At 50.3% G+C, this 16,505-nt stretch overlaps 1 protein-coding gene across 5 annotated transcripts; it reads left to right on the forward strand.

The window, feature by feature from the left end:
- The first annotated feature begins 9,117 nt into the window (after positions 1–9,117).
- On the forward strand, positions 9,118–16,273 carry NFE2 (nuclear factor, erythroid 2). Of its 5 annotated transcripts, XM_061126401.1 has the most exons (4): positions 12,757–12,830; positions 13,235–13,366; positions 13,786–13,954; positions 15,194–16,273. In XM_061126401.1, the coding sequence occupies exons 3-4, from the start codon at positions 13,841–13,843 to the stop codon at positions 16,202–16,204; spliced, it is 1,125 nt and encodes a 374-aa protein (XP_060982384.1). In that variant the 5' UTR covers positions 12,757–12,830; positions 13,235–13,366; positions 13,786–13,840; the 3' UTR covers positions 16,205–16,273. The 5 variants fall into 5 exon arrangements, with proteins under 5 accessions (XP_060982360.1, XP_060982352.1, XP_060982384.1 ...); XM_061126377.1 differs by lacking the exons at positions 12,757–12,830; positions 13,235–13,366 and adding an exon at positions 9,118–9,373; XM_061126369.1 differs by lacking the exon at positions 13,235–13,366 and having other exon boundaries at positions 10,341–12,830.
- The last annotated feature ends 232 nt before the right edge of the window (positions 16,274–16,505 follow it).

A 16,505-nucleotide genomic window follows, 5' to 3' on the forward strand; every position in this document is an offset into this window, starting at 1 on the left:
GCCAGGAAAGTTCGGGAAACTACCCCTCCACCCAGATCTCCTTAAAAATACCCTTGGACTCCTACACTCTGTAACTGATCAAAACTTTATAGACTTTTCCCCCACCACTGTTTATTTACACATATAATGTTTCTTCTTCCCAGAATGCTGTCCTCCATTTTTCTCCCTAGAAAATTCATATTCTTCTGTTTCTCAAGACTAGTTGAAAGGTTTCCTCCTCTGAGGCCTTTCCTGAGAAAGTTAGCTGCTCCTTTTCCTTCATTCCCCCTGAAATGTAACTTAGCCATTCTTACTTCACATCACCATTTATCTGTTTATACATGTGTCTGCCCAAAGGCAAGGCTCACTCCTCAGTTATCTTGGTATCCTTCAAATTTAGCAAATTGTTTAATACTCTATAAATAGTTATTGAGTGGGTGACAGTATGCTGTACTCAGAAATAGACACCTTGAGATATATATATAAAAGACAAAACATGGAACTTCCTTGGCAGTCCAGTGGTTAAGACTCTGCCTTCCAGTGCAGGGGGCTCAGGTTCAATCCTTGGTGGATTTCACACACTGTGGAGTATGGTTTAAAAAAAAACAAAACATAAAATGCAATCCCTCACAAGAAGTTTACCTATTAGTTAACAATAATTTAATTTATTTAATATTTATTTTATAACAATAGATGTACCATATATGTGCTATTTAATAGTGTTTATTATATCCCAGGCATTGAATCACTAAATTAAACATACATACCCAGTTGTTAACTTCTCACAATAATATGTAAGATAAGCATTATAATTATCCCCAAATTATAGGTGGGTAAAATTAGGTTCAGAGAGATTAAAGAACTTGCTTGAGATCTCAAAGTGACTGTCAGACCCAAGGTTTGAATGAAGGCATTTCTGACTCTAAAACTTGTCTTCTTAACCATTATACTATGATGCTTGAGACAGGTTTTGTATAATACAGTTTTCATGCATGCGTACTAAGTTGCATTAGTCCCTTTGTGACTCTATGGATTGTAGCTCACCAGGCTGCTCTGTCCATGGGATTCTCCAGGCAGAATACTGGGATGAGTTGCCAGGCACTCCTCCAGGGGATCTTCCTGACCTAGGGATCAAACCCACGTCTCTTATGTCTTCTGCATTGGCAGGTGGGTTCTTTACCACCAGCACCACCTGGGAAGCCCCCTAATATAGTTTATATTATCACTATTACAGAATGATATAACACACAAAAGCATATGGTTCAACTGGAAAACATTTATATGAGATTATTAATTTCTGGTACATAAAATAATTGCGAAAGGAGTTAGACAAAAAAAATATGGGTAAAGGTTAAAGTAACCCAAGAAAGTCGTGTGGAGACAGAACTTGAACGAAGATGGGTCTTGGACAGTGGATCAGAGGAAGGGATCCAACATTAAAGTCTTTCTGTATAAGCACGATATGTACATTTTCTTATATCCCTCAAAAGAAGCTCAGTTCTCCCCACTTACCAAGGGGAAACCAAGGCTCAAGGAGGTTATATAATTTGCCCAAGTCTGAACTTCTAAACATGAGCTGAGACTCAAACCCAATCTCTCTTCCACTCTGTACTGCATCTGGTTGGTAGAAAGGTCCAAGGAGAGCATTCTGGTGCAAGGGAGTGGGAGGAGCAGAGATAGGAGGCTGGAATGAGCAGGGTGCCTGTTTAAAGGAGGAAATGAATAGTCAGGCCTCAAGCCTTCCATCCTCTGAGGAGCAGAGGGTGGGACTTCCCAGGAAGCTCCGCCCACTGCAGAGGATTGCAACAGGCTGGGGTGAGGGGGAGGGTTCTGGGGTTCCTGGAAGGTGACTGAAGCACATAAGGCTGGCACTATGCCCATTGTGTGGCTAAAACTGGCCCCGTCCAATAGTGCTGGGGTGGGAAAGCTATGGCTCCAGAGCTAGTTCCTGAAGGTCTATCATCCAGCCCCCCAAACACTGCTGCATTCTAGTCCTGGTTCTCTCCCAAAACCAGATTCCCTACTGGCTTCAGTTCTGTTCCAGGTATCTCTCCACCAGAGTCTGACTTCCAGATAAGCAGACTCTTCTCAATTCCCAAGCCTCTGAGGCACTCTGGTTTCCAGGTTTCTAAGCTTCTGAAGAATACACCTGCTAATGCAGGAGACACAAGAGATGTGGGTTCGATTCCCAGGTTGGGAAGATTCCCTGGAGGAGGACATGGCAAGCCAGCCCAGTATTCTTGCCTGGAGAATCCCATGGACGGAGGAGCCTGGTGAACTATTGTTCATAGGGTTGCACAGAGTCAGACACAACTGAAGCTACTTAGCCTAGCCTGTCATTCCCCAGCCTCGATTATTGATCTCCTTTTATCTTTCCCCAAACTCCACTGAATAGGTATTATCATCCTTATCTCCATTTTCCCTTGTAAACAAACAAGGCTCAGAAAGGTTGAGTTACCCAAAGTCATGTAACCAGTGAATGCAGGGATACAAGTCCAGGTCTTAAGATTCATGATCTGAACAACAACAATATTCTACTTACTCTACACCACACAAAGGTGCAGAAGTCAAAGGCTAATAGAGTTTTGCAAAGAGAATGCACTGGGCATAGCAAACATCCTCTTCCAACAACACAAGAGAAGACTCTACACATGGACATCACCAGATGGCCAACACCGAAATCAGATTGATTATATTCTTTGCAGCCAAAGATGGAGAAGCTCTATACAGACAGTAAAAACAAGACTGGGAGCTTGGCTCCCAGACTATGGCTCAGATCATGAACTCCTTATTGCCAAATTCCGACTTAAATTGAAGAAAGTAGGGAAAACCACTAGCCCATTCAGGTATGACCTAAGTCAAATCCCTTACAATTATACAGTGGAAGTGACAAATAGATTCAAGGGATTAGATCTGATAGACAAGAGTGCCTGAAGAACTACGGATGAAGGTTCGTGACATTGTACAAGAGGCAGTGATCAAGACCATCCCCAAGAAAAAGAAAGGCAAAATGGTTGTCTGAGGAGGCCTTACAAATAGCTGAGAAAAGAAAAGAAGATAAAGGCAAAGGAGAAAAGGAAAGATATACCTGTTTGAATGCAGAGTTTCAAAGAATAGCAAGGAGAGATAAGAAAGCCTTCCTCAGCGATCAGTGCAAAGAAATAGAGGAAAATAATAGAATGGGAAAGACTAGAGATCTCTTTAAGAAAATTAGAGATACCAAGGGGACATTTCATGCAAAGATGGGCACAATAAAGGACAGAAATGGTATGGACCTAACAGAAGCAGAAGATATTAAGAAGAGGTGGCAAGAATACACAGAAGAACTATACAAAGAAGATCTTCATGACCCAGATAATCATAATGGTGTGATCACTCACCTAGAGCCAGACATCCTGGAATGTGAAATCAAGTGAGCCTTAGGAGGCATCACTATGAACAAAGCTAGTGGAGGTGATGGAATTCCACTTGAGCTATTTCAAATCCTAAAAGATGATGCTGTGAAAGTGCTGCAATCAATACACCAGCAAATTTGGAAAACTCAGCAGTGGCCACAGGACTGGAAAAGGTCAGTTTTCATTCCAGTCCCAAGAAAGGCAATGCCAAAGAATGTTCAAACTACTGCACAGTTGTACTCATCTCACATGCTAGTAAAGTAGTGCTCCAAATTCTCCAAGCCAGGCTTCAACAGTATCTGAACCATGAACTTCCAGATGTTCAAGCTGGCTTTAGAAAAGGGAGAGGAACCAGAGATCAAATTGCCAGTATCTGTTGGATCATCGAAAAACCAAGAGAGTTTCAGGAAAAACATCTATCTCTGCTTTATTGACTATACCAAAGCCTTTGACTGCGGAATTTTCACAGTTATATTTCACAGTTATATTTTCACAATAAACTGTGGAAAATTCTTAAAGAGATGGGAGTACCAGATGACCTGACCTGCCTCCTGAGAAATCTGTATGGAGGTCAAGAAGCAACAGTTAGAACTGAACATGGAACAACAGACTGGTTCTAAATCGGGAAAGGAGTACGTCAAGGCTGTATATTGTCACCCAGCTTATTTAACTTCTATGCAGAGTACATGATGTGAAATGCCAGGCTGGATGAAGCACAAACTGGAATCAAGATTTCTGGGAGAAATACCAATAACCTCAGATATGCCGATGACACCACTCTAATGGCAGAAAGCGAAGAGAAATTAAAGAGCCTCTTGATGAAGGTGAAAGAAGAGAGTGAAAAAGCTGGCTTAAAACTCAACATTCAAAAAACGAAGATCATGGCATCCTGTTCCATCACTTCACAGCAAATAGATGGGGAAACAATGGAAACAGTGACAGACTTTATTTTCTCGGGCTGGCTCCAAAATCACTGCAGATGGTGACTGCAGCCATGAAATTAAAAGATGCTTGCTCCTTCGAAGAAAAGGTATGACCAACATAGACAGCATATTAAAAAGCAGAGACATTACTTGGCCAACAAAGGTCCGTCTAGTCAAACCTATGGTTTTTCCAGTAGTCATGAATGGATGTGAGAGTTGGACTATAAAGAAAGCTGAGCACCCAAGAATTGATGCTTTTGAACTGTGCTGTTGGAGAAGACTCTTGAGAGTCCCTTGGACTGCCAGAAGATCCAACCAGTCCATCCTAAGGAAATCAGTCCTGAACATTCATTGGAAGGACTGATGCTGAAGCTGAAACTCCAATCCTTTGGCCACCAGATGCTAAGAAATGACCCATTTGAAAAGACCCTGATGCTTGGAAAGATTGAAGGCGGGAGGAGAAAGGGACAACGGAGGGTGAGATGGTTGGATGGCATCACCGACTCGATGGACATGAGTTTGAGTAGGCTCGGGGAGTTGGTGATGGACAGGGAAGCCTGGCGTGCTGCAATCCATGGGGTCGCAAAGAGTCGGACACGACTGAGTGACAACTGAACTGAACACCATGCAACGTACTCCCCTCTCTAGATTTAGAATTAAGCTCCAGGGGTTATGTTGGACTATTCTGGACTCATCTATCAGCCTTCATGTGTCTTAGGTTAGGTGTGGGACTCTGCTACCCGGGAATAACCCACAGATGCCAAGACTGGGAACCTCAGTCCTCCCCAACTCTCTGTACCCTTGAGAGCCACAAGCTTTTTAGACCTGATAGTGGGGCTCAGTGTCCTGACTCCTGAGTCAATCCTCTTGGAATTCTTATATATGGAAAGGAACCTCTTCAGAGACCCTTTTTTTTTTATCCTATCCTCATCCAAACTGGAACACAAGGAAAAACCAGTGGATGGCTTAGGACATCTGGCTCCACCATCTGGGCCTCAGTTTATATCTCCCCTTCCTTACTTGAGTAAGAGGGGCCTCACTATTCCCTGGTCCCAGACCCCCTCCAACACCTCCCCCAGGCATCCGGGGTAACCGCCAGGCTCTGCAGCCTAGGATAACGCCCAGCCCTCCCTTGCACCCTGTGGCTGCCTCCCCTTTCCGTCTGTTGAGAGAGGAAGCCAGGGGGTGGCGGGTGCAATCCTGCAGGGCACTGATAAAAGGGCCAGCCCTGCCCCCGCCCCCTGGGGCCACTGCGGTCAGCCCAGCAGGCAAGCAGACCAGGCAGCCAGCTCCCTCTGGGACCTGTGGCCCTCCCCGGGTTTCACCTCTACCCACCCCGCCCTACTCGGGAAGCTAGTTGCATAATCCGGTAGGGTGTTTGGCAACACGGCTGTGGCTTGCCCTGATGCTGATGGTGGTGTGCACACGCACTGGGGTGAGGGTGGGGTGGATTGACCAGAGGTGACAACAAGACAGCCTTTTGGGGGTGCGTGAGCAGCATGGATGAAGAACGGTGTAACAGTAAAGATATGTGGCCATGTTTTTCTCCACACTCTGTCTCTGCCACTTTGGCTGAAGCAGGAGGATCTTGGGGCTAGGAAAATCTTAGGTATTCTGCCTTGCCCAGCTGCAGGCACTGTCCAACCCATTCAGACTCCTAATACCCTGTTAATCTTACATCAAGCAAAGGAGATTTAAGATAGAAGGAGGTTGACTCTAGACAGCAGGAATCTGAAAGGAGGGGACTAAAGGAACCATCCCCACCCCTGGGGGGCTGTAAAGAGTGTTCTGGGACTGCCCTTGAGGTACAGTGGATAGGAATCCGCCTGCCAATACAGGGGACATGGGTTTGATCCCCGCCCTGGGAAGATCCCACATGCTGCGAAGCAACCAAGCCCATGGACCACTACTACTGAGGCTGCATTCAGAGCCCAAGAGCCACAACTACTGAAGCCCATGTGCATCTAGAACTTGTGCTCTGCAACAAGAGAAGCCACTGGAGTGAGAAGCCCACACACTGCAAGAAAGAGTAGCCCCCACTCTCTGCAACTAGAGGAAGTCTGTGTGCAGCAACGAAGACCCAGTGCAACCAAAAATAATAAATAAATACATTAAAAAAAAAGAATATTCTAGAGGCAGAACACAGCCTGCTAACCACAGTAACAGCCTCTTCCTACGGGAGGGGAATAGGGTGAGGTGGGAGAGATATCCTGGCCAGCCGCCTAAATGAAGGCTGTCTGTTGACTTAGCTCAGCCTGTACGACCATGTCTGTCCCTGAAAGCAAGTAAACTGCTTCAAACCTGTGTTTGACTTGCACATGGGATGAAACACAACTGCCCTAGTCTGGCTTTCAAGACTTTTACAATCTAGCCCCAGTCAATCTCCCCAAACTTATTTTTCACTACTTCCTACCCTATATTCCACCCTAGGAAACCCTGAGAACTCTTCTCGGTCTGATGCCTCTGGGCTTTCACACCTCAGCTTGGAATACCCTTCTCCCCTCTTTTCCTGGTGAACCCTGAGTCATTCTCTACAGCCCAACTCAATTGTCACTTCTTCTGTGAAGCCCGCTCTGAATTTCCCCAATAGCAGTTCAGCTCCATAGTGTCTTTTTTTTTTAATGTGGATCATTTTTGAAGTCTTTATTGAATTTGTTACAATATTGCTTCTGTTGCTTATGTTCTGGTTTTCTGGCCACAAGGCATGTGGGATCTTCCCTCTCCAGCCAGGGATCAAACCGGTATCCCTGCATTGGAAGGAGAAGTCTTAACCACTGACCCTCCAGGGAAGTCCCTCCATAGCACTTTATATAGACCTTTATTACTGTATCCGACTCTTTGTGGCCCAATGAATTGTATTTCGCCAGGCTCCTCTGTCCATGGGATTTTCCAGGCAAAAATACAAGAGAGGGTTGCCATTTCTTTCTCCAGAGGATCTTCCCAACTCAAAGATTGAACCCGCATCTCCTGAGTCTTCTGCATTGGCAGGCAGATTCTTTACTACTAGTGCCACCTGGAAAACCCCAAATTCCCTGCGTAGGCTGTTAATAAGGACATAGACTATTCTTATTTATCTTTGTGTAGTTCTGGAGTGGGAAACATTGTAGACACACAACAAATATTTGTTGAATGAATGAATGATAAGTAGACACTCCATAAATATCCATTCATTCATCGGAAAACTTATGTTATAATTGTATGTGTGATGCCACAAATAGTGTCCTGAACGGGTAGCTTTCATTCAGCAAATGTTTGTTGACTATCTGTAACCTGATACCATTACTGAATCAGCCACAAGTATGACTATCACCACTCCTCATCCCCTCCAATGGGCCCAAATAAATACATAAGCTACCTGAGTACTCATGTTTGTGACCTAGATTCATACCCAGGTCATCAAGAGATTCTGAACCTGCATGTAACATGCAATGAAGCCATGGGTCACCTCCTGCCCCACACAGATCATGCATGTAGAATTATGATGTCCTGGGGCAGGGATGAAATTCAAATCACTGAACTATGGGTTTGGCATGGGTGTTGAGCAAACCCACACACACAGGCTGCAGGTATCACATTGCCTCTTGAGTTGCTCGGTTGTCTTATTGGGTTGGGGGCATCCTGCGAGAGAACTGGGGTGGCTGACATAGTACTGTAATGATGGGGAACACTTGGAAGACTCCCAGAAGCTATTCTTTACCAAGTGGGACAGAATGTTTTCATTATTTTAATAGTGAACACAAGCGTATCACAGAATGCTGGCTGAATACCAGTCCTGTCTTAGGGTGGCACCTGCCTACCTCCTTAGTCAATAACTGTTTCCAATTTAACTTGAATATCATAAGAAGAAAAAAAAAAAAATAGAAAAAAGTGTAAGCTGCAGCTGTAAGGAGTGAAGCTAGACATAGGAAAGACTTTCCTTAGAGCTAAAAGCTACTAAAAGCTAGGAGGAAGCCAGACTTTTCTCCTAGTCTCTGGAGAAAGATCTGTTTGGCCTGGAACTTGGGTTGTGGCTTGGAGGCAAATGGATGAATGAGTGATTTCCAGGGGTACTTACTGGCCTGCCCCAGAGCTGCTGTGAATGCCAGGGGTGGACCTGACACCCTACACACATGTCCTGTTCTGTCGAGTATGTGGCTGCCCTGTGACTGGGGTGACTGCCTGGAAGCAAGGACAGAGGGCATCTAGGGTCCCCTTTAAGGCAGGTGAATAATGTCCCTGCCAGGCGGCTCCCCCCGACCCCACCTCCCCTCACACACTGACAACAAACCTGGCCAAGAAAGAGGCCTTTGTCCTAGGACATCTGAGGCTGCAGGGGGAGGGGAGAAGGCTACAGGTGAAGGGACGCATCAAAGCGGCTGGGCCCTCTTCCCCTAGAAGCTCCCCTACCCCTTTCCCAGAGCCCAGGCTTTCCTGAAATAAAAGCAGTGTCCCGAAGGCCTACCTGCCTAACAACTGGGATGCTAGACACCTATCTGGTCCTTTTCTCCAGCTGCTCTCCACCTTGCCAGGACTCAGTTTCCCTGTCCTGAAGAGAGTCAAAGGGGCAAAGGGCAGGGGGTTACAACTTGTACGAAGTTCAGAGGTCGCTTTGCCGCTTAGATCATCAGGTTGAAATTCATCATACGCGTGGGAGAAACGCAGAGCTGGCTGGACTCCTGGGCTCACCCGGAGGGCTGGGAGCCATGTGTGCCCCACGCTGGCCGGGAGCAAGGTGGGGGCGGGGTGTGGGTAGAAACCACACCGGGCTCAAGTTTCCTCTCTTGGCCAGAAGGGGCAGGAGGAGAGGAGGGCCACGGGGAAAGGGGAGGGTTGGAGGAAGGACGGAGAACTCAGGCCGAGGGCTTCAGAGAAGAGGCTGGTGCGCCGGCCCGGAGCTCCCCCCACTCCACACCGGGCGCTCAGCGACCGCCCGGAGCTCCCGGAGCCTCCAGACTGGGCGCTCAGCGATGGCCCGGGGGCGGGGCACGGCCCTCCGCGGCTCTCAGAGGTAGCGGGGATCCTCAGCCAGGAGGTGTCAGCCCAGGCCGGCCTCGTCTCTCTCGTCGCTCTCCTCACCCCGCTGGGACCCTGCCACAGGTGCTTGCGGGGCGGGCGGGGAGGAGGACTGCAGTGGATCTGGGGACAGACTGGGGGGGCGGAGAAGCCAAAGGGAGAAGAACCAACTTGCCGGGCGATCCTAGGAGGTCGCAGACCTTACCAGGCTGCCCCTGGTTTAGGAATTTGACAGGTGTGGGAGTTTATCTGGGAGACCTACGTGGCTTCTTGAGCCCTTTGGGATTCTTGGGGCAAAATGCTATGGATGGGGACCAGACAGTGGTCCCCCGGAGGGATGCCTCAGGGGCTGGGGAGTGACCCTGAGTAACCCTTGGGCAGGCTGGCTGTCGCTGGACACTCAGGTATGCGGTACCATCTTTTCCCCTTCTCCATCCCATCACGCTGCCCTGTCCAGCCATCTGGGGAGGTCTCAGGGAAGTTGCGGAATCTGAGACAGTGGACGCCTAGGTTGCTGAGAAGTATTGTGGCACAAGGATGGGCTGCTAGGGCTCGGAGGTGCTGAATTCTTTCCTCCCTGTGAGCCTTCTCTTCTCCAGGCCCGGGGCAGTGGGGATCAGCTGGAACTGGGAGGGAGAGGAAGGCATCCCACCGCAGCATAGTTGCATCTGACTAGAAATCTTGGCAGCTGAGGAGACAGACGGCTGGGGACAGTGGCAGAGAGGTCACCTGTCACACCTGCTGGAGCTGAGATTCTCCATCACTGGGCTTCCTAAGGGCTGAAGTTGGGGTCTAGTGACTGGGTGACGGGACGGCAAAAGCTCGTCCCTCTTTCCCTTGTTCCCATGCACCTCTTTGAGTCCTGTGTGACCCAAACATCTTACTGTGCTCAGTCTCACTGTGCTCAAATCTCTCTCCACACCCTCAACTCCCTCTCCCTCCCCATGGCTCCCTCCACCCGCCCCCTTTCCCCCACACTCTGTTGCTTTCTCTCACTTTGGTGTGCCTCCCTCTCTTTGGAGATTCTTTCTAATCTTTCTAAGCTGCAGGCTGCTCACACATCACTCCACACCCCAAGTTTTACTGATCCCTCCCCCCCATCCTTTCACTGCTTCTGTTGACACCTGGAGAGGAGAGGGAAGTCTAATAAGCCTCAGAACAGGGTCCCAGAGGCAAGCCCTCTCTCTCTGTCCCCCTTGTCAAGGTGTTAGAGCCCTGGGGCCGCAGATGGGGCCGAATGCCTTCCTCTCCACAGCATCCTTCCCCAAACGGTCCTCACTCTGTATCCTGAAACATAAAGCTCCAGGTCATTCTGCGTGTACTCAGGGATTGTGATAAAATCTCTTTGGGTAAGCCAGAATGGTTTAGGATGAGAGTAAAGAGGGTGGATTATAGTCCCCGGAGATGGTGTCCATCCTACTTGATATGCAGTGTTGGGGGTCAAGATAGCTGTGTGACCTCAAAGTGTGGGCTAAACTGGAAAGTGAGGACCATTTGCTGTAAAAGAAAAGGGACACAGGGAGGCAGGCTGCACTTTCCCAGGACCTCTTCAGCTTCTGTACCCTTTGTGATGTTCTATTTGATCTGATTCCTTCTCCCTGAGCTATACCCCTGGCTGCCAGCTCCCTGGCCTGTCTTCAGGAAGGTAGGCTCCTAAGATCCAGAGGGGCCTACAGCTGGTGTGTAGACCACCACCCATCTCTGAGTGTCTAGGGAAGAGCAGACTACTACCTTTTGGTCTGGCGCAGACTTGTACCAGAGAGCTGGCTGGAGTTGATCCTGAGGTTCTCCTTAACTGCCTTTTTCCTTACTTCCTGTCTCCCCCAGTGACCCTTCTGGATTCTCATTTCCCTGTCCTAGGGTAAGGGGAGGATTAAATTCCTAGACTTTATGAGAAGGGGCTGATATCTAGTTTCAGAGACCAGGGCAGCCTAGAACCCAGCCTTGCTTGGATTGAGGTTGTGAAGCGAGAAGTCTGGAGATTACTTGCAAGACTTTCTAACTTTGTGTTCTTTCAAGTAAATCCATATGGTTGGACTGGTTAATAATTTTCAAAGTACGGTGGGCCTGTGGCATCAGAAACACCTACCAGGCCACTTGTTAAAGGGCTGATTGCCAGGTACCTGTACCTATGAATTCAATTTTGATGGATCTGGGGTGGCTTTCAGAGTTCTGTATTTTCACAAGCACCCCAGGTGAATGCAACTCACAATAAAGTTTGTGACTGCTTGAGCCAGATACAATCTACTGTAAGGAGGTTCTCCAGGTCTGTCTCCATTTAATGGGAGAGAGTAAATAGGAAGCAATTTGCCCCAGATTATGCATGTGGAATGCCAGAGAACCTGGTCTCCTGCCTCCTAGGGCAGGATCTTTGTATTGCACCCAAGAGTCAGATCCGGGAAATTATACGGAGGGACGAAACGGGATGTGTGTGTGTGTGTGTGTGTGAGAGAGAAGGTCTATGAGGCAAGAGTCATCGTCCCTGCCCCCTAAACCCCTTCTCCATTCACTTTGCCTTTGGGCAATTTCCGCCAGAACCTGGGTGGAGAAGGTGGGGTTCCGGTGTTGAAATGGCATCCTGGACAGACATAAACACCCCGCCCTCTGCCCACTGGCCAAGGGCCTGTGCCAACTCCCAGCTCTAGGGATGGCCATATAACAAGGAGGGGGCAGGCAGGGACTTGGGGTGATCCTCCTTCGAAAGGACAATTTGCAACTCTCATTAATTTTGTGGTGAGTCAGAGTGGATTCCATATTAAATACCTGTGATAGGCCATCCTTGTGGTGATCTAAGGTCATCCAACCCAACCCTATACTCTGTCTGTCCTTCTGTAAGTCTCCCCCACCCACCCAGTCTGCCTGCCTTTACTTCTACAACAAACATAGGGTATGGTGCGTGGCCCTAAGAGATCAGGGGGCCCCTGCCAAATCTACTTGGAGTGTCTTGCCAAAGGCAGGGAGAACAGATGAGGGTGAGATGGGTGTCAGGGAATAGGGAGGGGGAGTGAGGAGAAAGGGTGACAGAAAGGAGAAGATGAAGGAAGGACTGAGGGATTGCTGAGAATGTTGAACTGTCCAAGCAGAGAGGGAGGGACCTCCGAATTCAACTTGTCTCACTCCCTGGTTTTACAAATGAGGAAACAGAGGCTCAGAAAAAGGCGATGGCTTGCCCAACATCTTGCTGCTGCACAGGTCTGCAACTCCAGCCCAGATCCAAAGCAAAGGGGCTGGAAGGGAGTGAGTATTCAAGTCTCTAAAGAAATATTCCCTAGAAGAGAAAAGAGGCCAAGATTCTACAGAAGGAGTTGACTGATGCTGACTGCCAGTAGAGTCTCAGCAAAGCAAGACATGGGAGCAGGACTGGGAAGGCGCCTGGAAGGTGGGATAGGGAGTAGAGTCAGCAGCTCTAGGTACCAGACCTGACTCTGCTATTTATCAGCTTGAGTCTCAGCTTCGGAATGGACCTATAGGATCTTTGTGAAAATCAATCTCATAAATGAATGCCTATAGACTCCCAGGCTCAGTTCTCAACAAATGCCAAGTAAGTCTTTTCTGTGGTTATTATATGACCTGGTTTGTGGGGTGGGGTATAGCCAAGAGGACCCTGCAGGACACGGGGCAGAGGTCCAGTGTCTCCAGAGACCATTCCTCCTCTGCTGCCTGCTGCTGATAAACCTCTTATCTGGCCCAGGCAGGGGAGCCCAGGACCAGGATAGGAGGCGAGGGCAGGGCTGCTATCAGGCAGCAGGCCTGGGCCCTATCTTAGAGAAAGGGAGGGGCTGTCTGCTTGGCTCTTCCCACAACACGCTCCTTGGGGATCCCCAAGCACTCACTCTCAACTTGGAAGGAAAAGACTGAGATCCTAAAACTGAGGGCAGAGGAGGAGAGCAGGAGTGATCCCTGATCCTGCTGCAGGAGATAGGAAAAACAAAACCACAACCCTAGGTGACGTGGCTTCTGACCTGGCCTGTGATACAATCCTGAGGAGTTAAGCAGTAGGGGAAAGAGAAGGCATCTTATCTGAAAAGAAGATAAAACCTACTGTGCTCCCAGAGGAACTGCCTACAGCCATAGCAGGTGAGGTAGAGATAACAGAGCAGAAAAAGGCTTTCTAGCTTAAGGAGTCGTTGATGAGTCTGGCATGAATGGGGGGATGAGGCGTCTCCTTTCCTCAGGTGAAGCTGGAGGGAGCCGCTCCGTGCATGACTGTGTGCTCAGTCGCTCAGTCCTGTCAGACTCTTGGTGACCCCATGGACTGTAGCCCGCCAGGCTCCTCTGTCCATGGGATTTTCCAGGCAAGAATACTGAAGTGGGTTGCCATTTACTCCTCCAGGGGATCTTCCCCACCCAGGGATCAAACCCCGCGAATCTCCTGTGTTGGCAGGTGGATTCCTTACCACTGCACCACCTGGGAAGCCCAGCTGCTCAATGAAGAAGGACAAAACTGCTGACCCATGGCAGGAGAGGCCTTAACCCTTGTTTCTTCTTTGACACAGGTTGCTGGGACCGTCTGGGCTCTCGGGACCTTGGAGCAGGCCCTGGCCCAGTAGGATGTCCCCGTGTCCTCCACAGCAGAGCAGGAACAGGGTGACACAGCTGCCCATTCCGGAGCCAGGGGAGATGGAACTGACTTGGCAGGAGATCATGTCCATCACTGAGCTGCAGGTAAGCCAGGTAGGGGGGGAACGAGGTGGTGGGGGGAGGGAAAGCAGCGAAACAGGGAGTCGGGCTGGGATTGGCCCTGGGTGTGCGTGGCAGGGCTGTGGGTGTGGGGGGTGGCGCTGGAGCAAGCAGAGCCCAGGGTCTGGAGATGGAAATGTTCTGGGCACTGTCAAAAGAAGGGCTGGAGTCGAGGAGATCTGGAGGGAAGGCCAGAGCGTTGAGGGGGAGGGGTGCGGATGAGCAGGAGATAGCGGTCGTAGGAAGGGAGGATCTGATTGGGGGTGCAAGCTCTCTGGGCAGCCACTCTGCTCGAGTCTCTCAACCTCACCTCCTGCCCCGCCTTCCCTTCTTCCCCTTCCCCTGTTCTGCCCTCTTCCAGGCCTGCCCATCTTCCTCCCTCATTTCCTCCCCCTGTCCTCAGCAGCCGGGCCCCTTCCCGCAGGTAACAGAGCTGTAGTTCAGGGGCCTCGGGAAGGGGTGGGGTCAGGCTCTGCCGGGGTCCTTTCCTCCTGCTACTTGGACAAAGGGGTGTCTGTTGGCCTAACAATGATGCCTTTGTCCCCAGCTGGGCTGGAGCAGGGTGGCTCCCCAAGGTGGGTTGGGGGCCCTGTTCTCCCCAGCATGTTCTCTCCTCCTCTCTGCACCTGGGCAGGGACAGAGGGACTGGAGGGGAAAGGGCAGAGCTGACGGTGGCTCCCCAAAGTAACTCTCGGCCCCAGACCTGGCACTGTGCCCACTCCATTCTCTCCCCTGCTGCCAGCCTGGGCCCCCAGGATCTGCCCTAAGCCCTCTTCCCACACAGCAGCTCCCTCTGCTGGGCACCCAGGGCATGGCCAGGGTCTGAACTTGACCCTTTGACCCTAGATCACAGCAGCAGGAAAAGGGTTCCAAGGGTCATCTTGGAGTGACTCCTTGTCTTCCTGAAGGAAATAAAGGGACAAGAGCCATCTCAAGCCAGTAAGAACTTCTCCTGAAGAGGAGGGGATTCCACAACTGTTGTGGCGTTAGGTAGTCCTTTCTGAAGTCTGACTTCAGCGAGTTCCCTTCCTGTTTGAGCCGCTTTCTTCATCAACTTGCTGTGTCACAACTTCACCAGAAGCTTTCAATGATTATTAGCAACTTTCTGCTCCCTTGTGATTATCTCACCGGTTCTTTCAGTGGGAGTCAGTTTGGTTCTGAGAGAGAGGTGGTTTCTTCTCTTTCCCAGCCCGTCTACAAACCTCTCGGTGTCTTTTCTTGCAGGGTCTGAATGCTCCAAGTGAGCCATCGTTCGAGCCCCCAGCCCCCGTCCCATACCCAGGGCCCCCGCCACCTCCAAGTTACTGCCCCTGCTCTATCCACTCGGAGCCTGGCTTTCCCCTTCCTACACCACCTTATGAGCTCCCAGCACCCACGTCTCATGTCCCAGACCCTCCGTACTCCTATGGCAGCAACATGACTGTACCAGTCTCCAAACCACTGACCCTCTCGGGCCTGCTGAGTGACCCGCTTCCAGACCCCTTGGCCCTCCTGGACATTGGGTTGTCAGCGGGGCCATCCAAGCCCCAAGAAGACCCAGAATCTGACTCAGGATTATCCCTCAACTATAGTGACGCTGAATCTCTTGAGTTGGAGGGGACGGAGGCTGGCCGGCGTCGCAGCGAGTATGTAGAGATGTACCCAGTGGAGTACCCCTACTCACTAATGCCCAACTCCTTGACCCACCCCAACTATGCCTTGCCACCTGCCGAGACCCCGTTAGCCTTAGAACCCTCCTCAGGCCCTATGCGGGCCAAGCCTACTGCACGGGGGGAGGCGGGGAGTCGGGATGAGCGGCGGGCCCTGGCCATGAAGATCCCCTTCCCTACGGACAAGATTGTCAACCTGCCGGTGGATGATTTCAATGAGCTGCTGGCGCGGTACCCGCTGACGGAGAGCCAGCTGGCCCTGGTCCGGGACATCCGAAGGCGGGGCAAGAACAAGGTGGCCGCCCAGAACTGTCGCAAGAGAAAGCTGGAGACCATTGTGCAGCTGGAGCGGGAACTGGAACGGCTGGGCAGCGAGCGGGAGCGGCTTCTCCGGGCCAGAGGTGAGGCCGACCGGACCCTGGAGGTCATGCGCCAACAGCTGACGGACCTGTACCGTGACATTTTCCAGCATTTGCGGGATGAAGCAGGCAACAGCTACTCCCCTGAAGAGTATGCGCTACACCAGGCTCCTGATGGGGCCATCTTCCTGGTGCCCCGGGGGACCAAGATGGAGGCCACAGACTGAGCTGGCCAGAGGGGTGGGACTGGTGATGGGGGTTTCCTGCATTCTCTTTCAATAAAGGTCCTCCCCATCCATGAGGCCCAGGGGGAGCTGAGTTCTGTAGACCAGGAGGGGACCACAGTGGGAAACCTGGCATTTGGAAGGTCCAAGGTGTGTTCAGTGAGGCTTGCCTGGAGGCAAGGATGTGAGGGGAGGGCTGGAATCTCTCTTCCATGGTTCAGTTTTCTAGGTTCCCAGTCTCAATTGAGCCTTGGTATATAAAGCACTCTACAGAAATAGCCTTCTGCTGTGTCTTCTTTCTCGA

Source organism: Dama dama, chromosome 3 (genome assembly GCF_033118175.1).
Source record: "Dama dama isolate Ldn47 chromosome 3, ASM3311817v1, whole genome shotgun sequence".
Taxonomy (NCBI): domain Eukaryota; kingdom Metazoa; phylum Chordata; class Mammalia; order Artiodactyla; family Cervidae; genus Dama; species Dama dama.

Excerpts from the sequence above, each read along its gene's own strand:
- NFE2 (XM_061126369.1), top strand. The coding sequence starts at position 12,790 with ATGCCTATAGACTCCCAGGCTCAGTTCTCAACAAATGCCAA. Across the intron at positions 12,831-13,785 it reads CAGTTCTCAACAAATGCCAA|GTTGCTGGGACCGTCTGGGC; the intron begins GTAAGTCTTTTC and ends TCTTTGACACAG. Across the intron at positions 13,955-15,193 it reads TGTCCATCACTGAGCTGCAG|GGTCTGAATGCTCCAAGTGA; the intron begins GTAAGCCAGGTA and ends CTTTTCTTGCAG.